Here is a 13,248-nt window from a genome sequence, read left to right as displayed (position 1 = left end):
ATTCTTTTGAGATGGGTGGTGGTGGGAATCCGGTTTCAAGTAGGAATCTGTGTGGGTGGCTTTCCTGTAGACAGAATGTCCCAAGGATCCGTCAGGCCTCCTCTCAAACAGAATATCCAAGAATGGTAGTTTACCGTCTTTCTCCACTTCCATGGTGAATCTGATGAATGGGTGTCTAGAATTGATGTGGTCCAAGAAGTGGTTCAATGCTGGGAGGCCATGTGGCCAGATGACGAAAGTGTCGTCCACATACCTCTTCCACAAGGAAGGACGCAGGGTGGATGTCTGGATGGCGTCTGATTCAAACTTTTCCATGAACATGTTGGCTATAACTGGTGACAAGGGGGAGCCCATAGGGGTACCCTCATCCTGTTTGTAGAAGGTGCCATTCCAGGTAAAATAAGTGTTGGTGAGGCAATGCCTAACCAGCGCAGGTACATCAGAATTCAATCCATGTTGGACTAAGTCCTCAATTATTGTTAGGGTGTCCGGTACTGGGACTTTGGTGAACAAAGATACTACATCAAAGCTGACGAGGATGTCATCAGGAGATAGTACCTTGTCCTTAACCATAGAGACTAATTGGGTTGAGTTGAGTACTGCCGAAAAGGTCTTGCCTGTGAAGGGGAGCAGAGTATCTGATAGAAAACGGGCTAGTTTGTACGTAGGAGAGTTTATCGTCGACACGATGGGTCGTAGCGGGGTGCCTTCTTTATGGATTTTGGGAAGACCATAGAGTCTGGGAGGTCTAGCCGCCGATGGTTTTAGAGAGGGACGTTTGCTTGGTTCGATTAGGGAAGTCGAACTCGTGATGATACTGTTGGTTTTTGTCGTTAGGTTTTTAGTGGGATCGTTTTTAATTTTGGAGTAACTCCCATCATTAAGAAGGTCCAGGATTTTGTTGTTGTATGAATCTTTATCCATGATGACCGTGGCATTGCCCTTGTCTGCCGAGAGGATGACTATATCATCTCTCTTTTTTAGGTCCGCGAGTTCAGAGCGTTCGTTTTCGCTGATGTTACTTGTGGCTGTGACGGTACCACCTGAAGACGGAAGCTTGCGTTGCCTCCGAAACGTCGTGATTTTTATTTTATTTTACTTTTTAATGTTTTTTACCTACGTGACTTTACCGGAAAAAACCTAAGAATATGAATCATTGCAGTCACGAAAGCTTCAAATCTAGAACTACTATACACTACACTATACACTACACTACTATACACTACAATACACCACACTACTCTATACACTACAAGAGGGAGGGAGGGGACTCACTTTGCGATCTCCGTGATGTTGCCCAGGAGTGTGAACTGCTGAGCAATCTCCTGGCATTTCTGGAACAGAACACAGAAGGACAAAAAGACAAGTCTCTCCCCCCCCGTCTCTCTCCCGCGTGTATCCCCCTCGTGTCTTCCCCTGCCTCTCTCCCCGTGTCTCGCCAGTGTCTCCCCTCCACGTGTCTCCCCCTGGTCTCTCTCTCTCCCCGTGTCTCCCCAGTGTCTCCCCACTGTCTCTCTCTTTCTCCAGGTCTCCCCTCTGTCTCCCCCTCGTGTCTCCCCCTGGGTCTGTCTCCCCTCCGTCTCTCTTTCCCCCCGTCTCTCTCTCCCAGTGTCTCCCCTCCACGTGTCTCCCCCTGTCACTCTCTCTCCCGTGTGTATCCCCTCAGGTCTCCCCCTCGTGTCTCCCCCCGGGTCTGTCTCCCGTGTCTCTCTCCCCTCCATCTCTCTCCCCGTGTCTCCCCCGTGTCTCCCCCGTGTCTCTCCAGTCTTTCCCCCATATCTCCCCCTGTCTCTGTCTCTCCCCATGTCTCCCCTGTGTCTCCCCCCGTGTCTCCCAGTGTCTCTCTCTCTCCCCGTGTCTCCCCGCGTCTCCTCATGTCTCCCCGTGTATCTCTCTGTCCCAGTGTCCCCTCTGTATCTCCCCCCTGTGTCTCCCCCCCACGTGTCCCCCCCACGTGTCTCTCCCCCATGTCTCCCCGTGTCTCTCTCTGTCTCCCCATGTCTCCCCTCTGTGTCTCCCTCCCACGTGTCTCCCCCATGTCTCCCCGTGTCTCTCTCTGTCTCCCCGTGTCTCCCCGTGTCTCCTCTCACGGTATGCTGTGCCCTGAGGACGTGGCCGAGCCGCGAGTACTCCTCGTGGTGTCTTTCAGAGTCCCGAGCCTCTCGTCGAGACACAAACTCAAAGTCCGAGTCTGGCAGCGGAGGTGGTGCCGGAATCTACAACCACAAATTCACACAACCACAATCAGCATCACCACAATCACTATACAACCACACAACCACCATCGTAACCACAATCACCACAATCACAACCACAATCACTACCACACTTATAACCACAATCACTACAACCACCACAACCACAATCATCACTACCACACTCATAACCACAATCACTACCACAACCACAGCAATCCTGGTGATGAGGAGCGAGACACTGGGACGATGGTGAAGACGATGGTGAAGACGATGGTAGTGACGGTGATCGTGAGAGAGACACAGGGCCACTAGGGTAGCGATGAGTCCCTGTCACCATGGCGATGAGAGACACAGGGCTACTAGGGTAGCGATGAGTCACTGTCACCGTGGCGATGAGAGAGACAGGGCTACTGTGGTTGTGATGAGTCTCCGTCACCGTGGCGATGAGAGACACAGGACTACTAGGATAGCGATGAGTCTCCGTCACCGTGGCGATGAGAGACACAGGACTACTAGGGTCGCGATGAGTCTCCGTCACCGTGGCGATGAGAGAGACAGGGCCACTAGGGTAGCGATGAGTCTCCGTTACCGTGGCGATGACAGAGACAGGGGTACTGTGGTTGTGATGAGTCTCCGTCACCGTGGCGATGAGAGAGACAGGGGTACTGTGGTTGTGATGAGTCTCCGTCACCGAGGCGATGTCCACTGGCATTCCGGCCTGGCAGTGCTCCAGGAAGGCGTCCACTCCACGCCGCTGCTTGAGCAGCACCTTGGCACCCGCCAGGTCCCCACTCTCCTTGCAGCGCAGCGCAGCGGCGTGCAGCAGGGTGCGGCGTCGCTGCAGCAGGCGCAGCTGCAGCTGCTGCTGGCAGGCAGCTACACAGTGGGTGGGTGAGTGGGTGAGTGGGTCGGTGGGTGAGTGGGTAGGTGGGTGAGTGAGTGGGTGGGTGGATGGGTGAGTGAGTGGTGAGTGAGTGGGTGAGTGAGTGGGTGGGTGGGTGAGTGGGTGAGTGAGTGGGTGAGTTAGTGAGCGAGTGGGAAGGTGAGTGGGGAGGTAATTTACCTGGTGATTTTGTGACTGGCTGGGTAGGTCCAGGAACTGACTGGGTAGGTCCAGGAACTGGCTGGGGAGTGGTTGGAGGAGCCACCTGGACACAAAGACAAAGCTCCCTCGTGTAGCTTTATCAGACTGGCAGGGCAAGTGCTGTTAGCGCCACCATCATCACAACCAATTATCACCACCATCATCATCACCAACATCATCAACATCGCCACCTATACCACCAATACTCACCATTCGCCACTAAGTGGTGGTGACGTCACCACGGCGCCTGTGCCAGGCTAGGTGCACTTTAACTTTAATGCGACGTGAATTGTCGAACGCCCGCTGGCCGGAGGTCACGAGACAGAACCAGCAGGTGGCGTGGGTCGACTGTGCCACCTTGTTGTGTTTTATCCACCCGGCACTCCGCTCGTTGTTGTGAGCGTCACTCCTCCGCCCTCCGTTGTTGTTTGAGGGCGACTGCCTTCCACTGCCCAGTAGCGTCCTTCACGAGCCTCCTCTACAGAGGCCGATCTTGACACCGCTGGTACCAGTCATCGGCAAGTCCACTCAGCTCCACGTCCACCTGTACCACATCACTCCATCTCTTCTCTAGCCCGTGCCGTGCCCGTTTAGCCCCCTCTATCCAGCCAAAAAAAAGCTGTTTAGGCATGCAGTGGCTGGACATGCGGGCTGCATGACCCAGCCGACGCAACCTTGCCTGCCGGAGGAGCTCACCGATGGAACTATGTCTAGATCATTGAAGGATTTGTGAGCTCCTCACAAAATCCAGCCTGGTTAAACCGAGGTTGGATCGTAGGCAGGCCAGGCTAAATGTTTCTAATTCTAGATTTGAAGCTTTCGTGACTGCAAGGATTCATACTCTTAGGTTTTTTCGGTAAAGTCACGTAGGTAAAACATTCAAATTAATAAAAGTAAAACAAAATAAAAATTCACGACGTTTCGGAGGCAACACAAGCTTCCGTCTTCAGGTGGACCGTCACAGCCACGACAGCTGTATCAAGTAAATGAGAGATTGCAGGAGCTACCACTCCGTTTATATAATGGTTGGAGAGGGGGGGGACTGGGCAAGTACAGCACACTTTTTATTCATATGGTAAGGTGAGGCTTACCATCTCCATAACAAAGGCTCACCCTCTTAAGCCTCACCTTACCATATGAATAAAAAGTGTGCTGTACTTGCCCAGTCCCCCCCCCGTCTCCAACCATTATATAAACGGAGTGGTAGCTCCTGCAATCTCTCATTTAAATGTTTCTAACCAATGAAGATGTTCCTTTAGGGGGGGGCACGTTTCGCAAGCATAGAGAAGGGAGGGCATGACTGGCCGAGATTATCCGAAGCTTCGTGTGGAGTGACAGACCAAGTAGCTTTCCCACAGCGTTACGGAGCCGTTGAAAAGATAATTATAATGCCGCTCGACTGATTCGGAGTGAGACCTCTGCTGTCAAACCAGAGCTGGTCATAAGCACACTGCCCAGGTATGGAAAACTCTCCACTCTCTCCACAACTGCCCCATCACCAATGGGGAGATGAGGGGGTAGAGTGTTTGATGCCACAAAATACCCAGGCAGGTGCTTCGGTTTGGTGGGGCTGATTGTAAGGCCCCACCTCTGAGAGGCACCCTCCAGATTCAGCAGCAGCGCCTCCAAATCCTCCTCTGAGTGAGCAGTAATCACCAGATCATCAGCATGAGTGAGCATGATTGACCAATAGGGAGCCATACCTTGACCGCAACCGGGCATCGATCAGTCTCCCATTGCATCTGTACCAGATGGAGATTCCTCCAGTACAGCCATAGAAGGCTTCACAAAAGACATGATCAAAAAATGTCGCACCCCAAGGTGAACAGGGAATGACTCCGACTCCTGGACACGTAGCTTTACCCAGGCCTGCTCACTAACATGAAGACCCTCATTGATTGTGAGCATGAAGAACTGTCCACAGCACTAGGCTGTTGATGTATCATAGGCCTTGACCAGGTCAATAAAGCAGAGATGTAGGTCTTGTTGGAATTCCCTACACCTCTGCTGTAGCAGATGGACAGAGAACACGGCATCCTAAAACCACATTGGGGCTCCACAAGCCTCTCCTCAGCATGCCTGGCAAGGCGATGTTGAATAATCTTTGCCAGGACCTTTCCCGGCACACTGAGGAGTGAGATGCCCCTGTAGTTGTTACAGTCTGTGCGGGCCCCCTTCTTGAAGAGGGGGACCACCAGGGTATCCTTCCAATCCTGCAAAACCCATCCAGTGGTCCAGACTGTTGTTATGATGTCATGTAGGGCAGTCTGTGCATAAACGCCACCCTCCATCAGCATTTAACTTGGCAGATCATCTCTGCCTAGTGCTTTTCCTGATCTCAGACTCTGGATCGCCTTCCGTACTTCCTCAACAGATGGCACTTCAGCCAGCCACTCACAGGGGGTGACTGCTTCTTCCAATATTTGAGGCACAGCAGCCTCAGCAGGGTCATGCCCACTTTGCACCACAATGTTTTCCAGGCTCAGGAATCCCCCCCCCCACCCCTGCAAGACCTCCTCAGCAACCCGCGACCACCACCTATCCTTGAGGCGCCTCACAGCTCTCCAAATCTCGAAGCGAAGGCTGCGGTAAGCCTCCTCATTCTCCGACATGGGATGCTGTATATGTTGGGAGTGCGCCTGTCGCTATTTCTCAGTCAGCCGGAACACCTACTGTCAGCCAGGGTCTCTGGGAAGGTTTGGACCGTGCACCCAAAGCAGCCATTGTAGTTGCATGAGCCACAGTCCTAAATCTCGCATAAGTAACCACGACCACCACTCCTCGCTTGTGGTAGATGGGAAGGCGAACCCACAGTAGCCTGGGGCTTACAGTTTCCCACACCTCACCGCCATGCTCCCTCGCCGCCTTCATTATTTTGTTCAGAAGAGCCACTCCCTGTTGTTTGACAGTCTCCTGCCCCGAGTAGAGGACTGTCCACCCCTCATAGTGACTGGAGCCAGAGCCAGTCCAACGGATCTCCTGAATAACAGAGATCCGGTCCAGCTCCCAACAGAATAGTGGTAGCCTTTCCTCCGCAGTGAGCGTTTGAACATTCCACTCGCAGTGGCTTTTTGCTGTTTCTGGAGGAACCCCGAGGGTAAGGATTCAGTCTCCTAGCTCCGCCAAATGGGGTTTGGCCAGGAGACCTCATAGACGCCTGTCCCCCCGGGCCTCTGGCACAAGCTTCATTCTATTCTATGGTTCTTTTGATAAAGTCACGTAGATAGAAAAAAACAAGCGGTCGACCGCTTGTGTTGCGATCGAAATGTCGTGATATTCACTTTCTTTTTATTTTATTGTTAAAGAACCATAGAATATGAATTCCTGCAGCCATGAAAGTTTTAAGTCAAAATTTAAGCTTCATTCTATATTTTCCATATGGGTTTGTGGTAGTTGATATGAAGGTGGAGGGGTTAACAGCCCCTCTCACCCATCCAGAGCCCCAAGTTTGGTCACTGTGGTGGCTACAAGCACCATGAGGAAATTAGCCGATTTTGGAATTGGCCTTCCATCCATGGTATTGCGGTTATTCACCCCCACCATCACCACCATCATCATCACCACCTCCATCATTACCACCACCACCTCTCTCTCCCTGTACCAAGCAGGTAGCGGGAACTCTCTCAACACTCTCCCCACCCTCCCCAATGTCGCCTCTCTCTCCACTTACCCCACTCTCGCAAACTCTCCTCGTACCAAATGGGTAGCGGAAGTTCTCTCCCCACCCCCTCCACTCTCCCCACTCTCCTCACTCTCCCCACTCTCCCCACTCTCCTCGTACCGAGCGAGTACCAGCAGAAGCTCTCTCCATCTTCTCCCCACTCCTCTGCCCACTCTCCCCCGTCTCCATCTCCGCGCTCTGCAGGTCTCCGTGTCTGTCCAGGCTCGCCAGGGAGGCAACGACGGCGTCCTCACCCCCCGATCCCACGACTCCCGGGATGGGAGGGAATGCTGGGGGAGACATGGGGGGAGCGTAACATGGGGGAGACGCAGGGAGATGAGGGGAGACTTGGGGAGATGCGAGTGGATATGAGCGAATATGTGAATGAGTATGTGAGTATGGAGTATCTGTGATGTGTGTGTGTGCGTGTGTGAAGGTAGGTGCTCGTAGTATGTTGTGGGCTATACAGGGGAATATTTTATCAGTGTATTATCGAAATGTTTATTAGTGCCCATTAATATAACGTGCATGATTGTTTAACGTCTATAGTTTGTTTGAACATTTTTGTCATCTGCATGCGTGTACAGTATCTGTATTATTAGTATCTGTATTGTTAATATCTCTGTGTGACAGTCGTGTCTTGTATTATTTTACGTCTGTGTGTTATTTATGTCCTTGTGTCTGTGTGTTTGTGTATTTGTGTGCGTGTGTTCTTGTCTGTGTATGTTTAAAGAAAGCTTGTTGTGTAGTGGGGAGCGGCAGCGTAGCGTGGGGTGTACTGTAGGGTGGGGTGTACTGTAGGTTGGGGTGTACTGAAGGTTGGGGTGTACTGTAGGATGAGGTGTACTGTAGGTTGGGGTGTATTCTTCTGGGATCCCTCGTAGTCCGGGTGTCACTCGTCTGTGTTGTGAGGTGGACCTGGCTGGCCATGGGTTTGGAGATGGCTGAACAGGCCAATCCGTGACCTGCAGATCTTGGCACAGTGGGGGCACCAGGATGGTCCATCCTGGAGTTCCCACATTGTCTCTGTCTCTGGTGTGTTGCTTTGTGGCGTGCTCTTCTCCTGGCTATCAACTCTCTTCGCACAGCCTCAAAATGCTGAGTTCCATTGTTTATTTTGGCCTTCCATGATGGTCTACCAAGAGCATAGATTTCCCAGTTGTTTGGATCTACGTGGCTTCGCTTGAGGTGCATTTTAAGGTTGTCACGGAAACGCTTCCTCTGACCTCCGGGGGTAACGTGATCCAGCGCTGAGCTGGGAATAGAAGATTTGCTTCGGAGTTGAACTTTCCAACTCCCTCTTTACCAATGACACCGTTCCACATCTGATGGTCTCTCCCAACTCGAGTATTGAAGTCGCCGACGAGAATCGGCTCGTCAGCTGTTGGTGTCCCCTGAAGGATTTGGTTGAGTCGGCTGTAGTCGGTCTCCTTGGTGTCTTCTTCAGAGTTCAGCGTTGGTGAACAGGTGCTGATGATGGTTGCATTTTGGTCTTTTGCGAGTTTCAGGCGTAGGGTCATGAAACGCTCATGGATACCAATTGGAAGGCCACTTGAGCTGTTGATGAGCACGTTGTCTATTGCAAACCCTACGCCATGCAGGCGTCGTTCATGCGCTGGTTTACCCTTCCACAAGAAGGTGTAGCCTCCACTTAGCTCGGTCAGTTGGCCTTCGTCCGCCAGACGGGTTTCACTGAGGACGGCAATATGGATGTTAAATCGTCTCAGCTCGCGCGCCACAAGAGCAGTTCGGCGCTCTGGACGTTGCGAGCTTGGGTTGTCTGTGAGGGTCCTGACATTCCACGATACAATGTTTAGGCTACATTTCTGTTGTGTTTCGACAACAATTATTGATGCTCCCTCTGGTCACACTAAGCCAGACAGGATGTTACTAGGCAGGCTATGTTTAGGGCACCTTTTCTAGCCCCCTCCCCATTTGGGGTGAGCAGAGTGGATCCTGGTGGGCTGCTCAGTCACAGCTACAGCTGCCGGGATGCACTCCTGCCTAATCCGAGTGCATGACGACCTTCTAATAGCCCCCGCCTTGGTGCTGGGTTGTGACTAGGAGCTTCAAGCTGCATAGGCCTGCCCCGCTCGCCACTTGCCAATCGCCCAAGGGCTTTGGGTGTGTAGTGTGGTAGTGCGATGGCACAGTTGTCCAGGAGGGTGCCAGTGCGTGAATTAATTTACGTGCAGTGTCTGTTGCACACCAGCCTACCGCACGGGGCTTAACCAGGAACCAAGCCTGGGTCCAATGGCAATGGAGAAAACCAAGACGACTGGAAGGCTTGCCCTGAAACACCAGACATACAGTGGCACCTCCGCCATATGCCGTTGGCCACTTGGTATCCACCTTGGATTTTGTCAGGGTTTACTCCCTTAGCCTAAGCGGTGGCTAACCAGAGCCCCGTTAGCCAGTGCCTCTCCAGGTGAGTCCAGACAGGCCTTCATGAAGCGGCCCAGGTGGTCGAACCACCCACCATACTTCACCCTGTCTGGCAATCCTGTTCTTTAACTGTTACCACCTCCCACGACGTGGACGAGGGGTTGGGGTGTACTGTAGCGTGTTTATGTAGCCCATATGCCCAGCCACCACATGCCCAAGTGGCTTCTGTTTGGCCGCGTAGAGGGGGCTAAACGGGTGCGACATGGCCTGGAGAAGAGATGGACTGATGCGGTATGGGAGGATGTGGATCTTGACACCGCTGGTACGAGAGACGCCCAGAACAACGAGCAGAGCGCGGGGTGGCTAAAATGCAGCAGGTTGGCACAGTAAGGGGTACAGCTGGCGGTGCATCTATCACTCATCTCAGTCAGCCAACCCATGGCACTTCCTGTCAGCAGCGAGCCTCTGAGACTTCACGTGGCCTCAAAGTGCACCTGGCTTGGCACAGGCGCCGTGGTGACGTCACTCTATGGGGAATGGCGGTTGTATTGGTATTGGAGTATCCGTGGGTTTGCGAGTGAGTGTGTAATGAGTATCTGTGGGTTTGTGAGTGAGTTTGTAATGAGTATCTGTGGGTTTGTGAGTGTGTAATGAGTATCTGTAGGTTGTGAGTGTGTAATGAGTATCTGTAGGTTGTGAGTGTGTAATGAGTATCTGTGGATTTGTGAGTGAGTGTGTAATGAGTATCTGTAGGTTGTGAGTGAGTGTGTAATGAGTATCTGTAGGTTGTGAGTGAGTGTGTAATGAGTATCTGTGGGTTTGTGAGTGAGTGTGTAATGAGTATCTGTGGGTTTGTGAGTGAGTTGTGATGAGTATCTGTAGGTTGTGAGTGTGTAATGAGTATCTGTAGGTTTGTGAGTGAGTGTGTAATGAGTATCTGTGGGTTTGTGAGTGAGTGTGTAATGAGTATCTGTAGGTTTGTGAGTGTGTAATGAGTATCTGTGGGTTTGTGAGTGAGTGTGTAATGAGTATCTGTGGGTTGTGAGTGAGTGTGTAATGAGTATCTGTAGGTTTGTGAGTGAGTGTGTAATGAGTATCTGTAGGTTTGTGAGTGAGTGTGTAATGAGTATCTGTGGGTTTGTGAGTGTGTAATGAGTATCTGTGGGTTTGTGGGTGGGTTTGTGAGTGAGTATCTGTGGGTTTGTGAGCGAGTGTGTAATGAGTATCTGTGAGTATTTACAGGGCAGAGCTGGAAGCTCGCTGAAGTCCACCGGCTTCCCAGCCTTCAGAGCCTTGATAGCGTCCACATAGCTCTGTACACCGCACAAAAACAAACCCAGCTCATAGACAACCCCAACACACGGGGGGGGGGGGTGGCTTTTCCTGATGACGACTGCTTGTGTTGCGATCGAAACGTCGTAGTTTTTTGCTATTTTCTTTGAACCTATCTACGTGACTTTACCGAAAGACCCAAAGAATATGACTGCCCATATACTCAGCACTGCCCATAAACTCAACACTGCCCATAAACTCAACACTGCACCAGAGACTCAACACTGCACCATAGACTCAACACTGCACCATAGACTCAGCACTGCCCATACACTCAACACTGCACCATAGACTCAGCACTGCCCATAGACTCAACACTGCCCATAGACTCAGCACTGCCCATAGACTCAGCACTGCACCACAGACTCAACACTGCCCATAGACTCAGCACTGCCCATACACTCAACACTGCCCATAGACTCAGCACTGCACCATAGACTCAACACTGCACCACAGACTCAACACTGCACCACAGACTCAGCACTGCCCATAGACTCAGCACTGCACCATAGACTAAACACTGCACCATAGACTCAACACTGCACCACAGACTCAACACTGCACCACAGATTCAACACTGCCCATAGACTCAGCACTGCCCATAGACTCAACACTGCACCACAGACTCAACACTGCACCACAGACTCAACACTGTCCAAAGACTCAGCACTGCACCACAGACTCAGCACTGCCCATGGGTTACCATGAGAGAGGTTACCAATGTAACTCATGGGCGTAGTTACCGTGGCGATGCGTTCGTGTCTCCGAGCCTTAGCACTGTTCCCCTCCTTCTTGGCCTGAGCTGCGATGTCTCTGTAGGCAGACAGACGAGCCTCCAGCGCGGACAGCGGCGTGTCTACGGGGAGACAGATATGGGGAGTCACGGAGAACCACGGGAGACGCGGGGAGACGCGGGGAGACGCGGGGAGACGCGGGGAGACGCGGGGAGACTCTGGAAGACGCGGGGAGACGCGGGAGACGCGGGGACACGCGGGGAGACTCGGAGAGACGCGGGGAGACGCGGGGAGACTCGGGGAGACGCGGGGAGACGCGGGGAGACGCGGGGAGACGCAGGGAGACGCGGGGGAGACTCGGGGAGACGCGAGGAGAAGCGGGGAGACGCGAGGAGAAGCGGGGGAGACGCGGGGAGACGCGGGGAGACGTGGGGGAGACGCGGGGAGACGCGAGGAGATGGGGGGAGACACGGGGAGACGCGGGGAGACGCGGGGAGACGCGGGGAGACGCGAGGAGAAGCGGGGGAGACGCGGAAAGACGCGGGGAAACGCGGGGAGAAGCGGGGGAGACGCGGGGAGACGCGGGGGAGACGCGGGGAGACGCGAGGAGACGCGAGGAGAAGCGGGGAGACGCGGGGAGACACGAGGAAACAAACGTGGCGGAGTAGTCACCGGGTAGCGAGGGGGGAGGTTTTGTCTGTGGTTCCGGACCTCCAACTTTGGGACTTGGAGCGACGTTCACCGGCACTGGTGGGAAAATAACCATTGCCAACATCACCAACATCACCACCACCATCACCATCACCACCAACACCACCACCACCACCACCACCATCATCACCACCATCACCACCACCATCATCACCACCATCACCACCACCACCATCAACATCATCACCACCATCACCACCACCACCACCATCAACATCACCAACATCACCACCACCATCACCACCACCATCACCACCATCACTACCACCACCACCATCAACATCATCACCACCACCATTATCAACATCACCACCATCACCATCACCACCACAACCATTACCACCACCATCATCACCACCATCACCATCACCAACATCACCACCATCACCAACATCACCACCATCACCACCATCACCACCATCACCACCACCATCATCATCACCACCACCATCACCAACATCACCACCATCACCACCACCATCATCACCACCACCATCATCATCACCATCACTACCACCATGTTAATGATAGTGATGATGATCATGTTGATAGGGATGATGATGTTAATGTTTATAGTGATGATGATCATGTTGATGTTGAGGATATGAATGGTGGTGATTGTTTTGATGTTAGCAGCTGCAGCAGGAGGAGGAAAATTGGAGAAGTCGACACTGGGTATTGATGGTGGTGTTGATGGTGGTGGTGTTGATGGTGGTGGTGTTGATGGTGGTGGTGGTCTTGATGGTGGTGGTGGTCTTGATGGTGGTGGTGGTGTTGATGTTGGTGATGGTCATGATGGTACCAGCATGAGGTGCAGCAGGAGGTGAGGTGGTGGAGCATTGGACAGGTCGAGACTGATAATGGTGGTGGTGATAGTGGTGGTGATGTTAATGGTGGTGGTGTTTGTGGTGGTGATGGTGGTGGTGATGTTAATGGTGGTGGTGTTTGTGGTGGTGATGGTGGTGGTGATGTTAATGGTGGTGGTGTTTGTGGTGGTGATGTTAATGGTGGTGGTGTTTGTGGTGGTGATAATGGTGGTGGTGTTTGTGGTGGTGATGGTGGTGGTGATGTTAATGGTGGTGGTGCTTGTGGTGGTGATGTTAATGGTGGTGGTGTTTGTGGTGGTGATGGTGGTGGTGATGT

General features: G+C 52.7%; 1 protein-coding gene across 4 annotated transcripts in view; it reads right to left on the bottom strand.

Annotated features, from left to right (window-relative positions):
* The window catches only part of LOC144953349 (coiled-coil and C2 domain-containing protein 1A-like), a 43,049-nt gene that overhangs the window by 17,433 nt on the left and 12,368 nt on the right, over positions 1 to 13,248 (bottom strand). For all 4 annotated transcript variants that reach the window (XM_078883911.1, XM_078883913.1, XM_078883912.1 and 1 more), the window contains exons 9-16: positions 12,067 to 12,141; positions 11,404 to 11,516; positions 10,569 to 10,641; positions 7,064 to 7,233; positions 3,262 to 3,346; positions 2,890 to 3,074; positions 2,091 to 2,216; positions 1,276 to 1,334 (exon numbers count right to left, since the gene is read on the bottom strand). In XM_078883911.1, the coding sequence (XP_078740037.1) occupies positions 1,276 to 1,334; positions 2,091 to 2,216; positions 2,890 to 3,074; positions 3,262 to 3,346; positions 7,064 to 7,233; positions 10,569 to 10,641; positions 11,404 to 11,516; positions 12,067 to 12,141 (886 nt within the window). The remainder of the gene's footprint in view (positions 1 to 1,275; positions 1,335 to 2,090; positions 2,217 to 2,889; positions 3,075 to 3,261; positions 3,347 to 7,063; positions 7,234 to 10,568; positions 10,642 to 11,403; positions 11,517 to 12,066; positions 12,142 to 13,248) is intronic.

Source organism: Lampetra fluviatilis, chromosome 74, assembly GCF_964198595.1.
Source record: "Lampetra fluviatilis chromosome 74, kcLamFluv1.1, whole genome shotgun sequence".
Taxonomy (NCBI): Eukaryota; Metazoa; Chordata; class Hyperoartia; order Petromyzontiformes; family Petromyzontidae; genus Lampetra; species Lampetra fluviatilis.
This window is presented reverse-complemented; position numbering and strand designations above follow the sequence as displayed.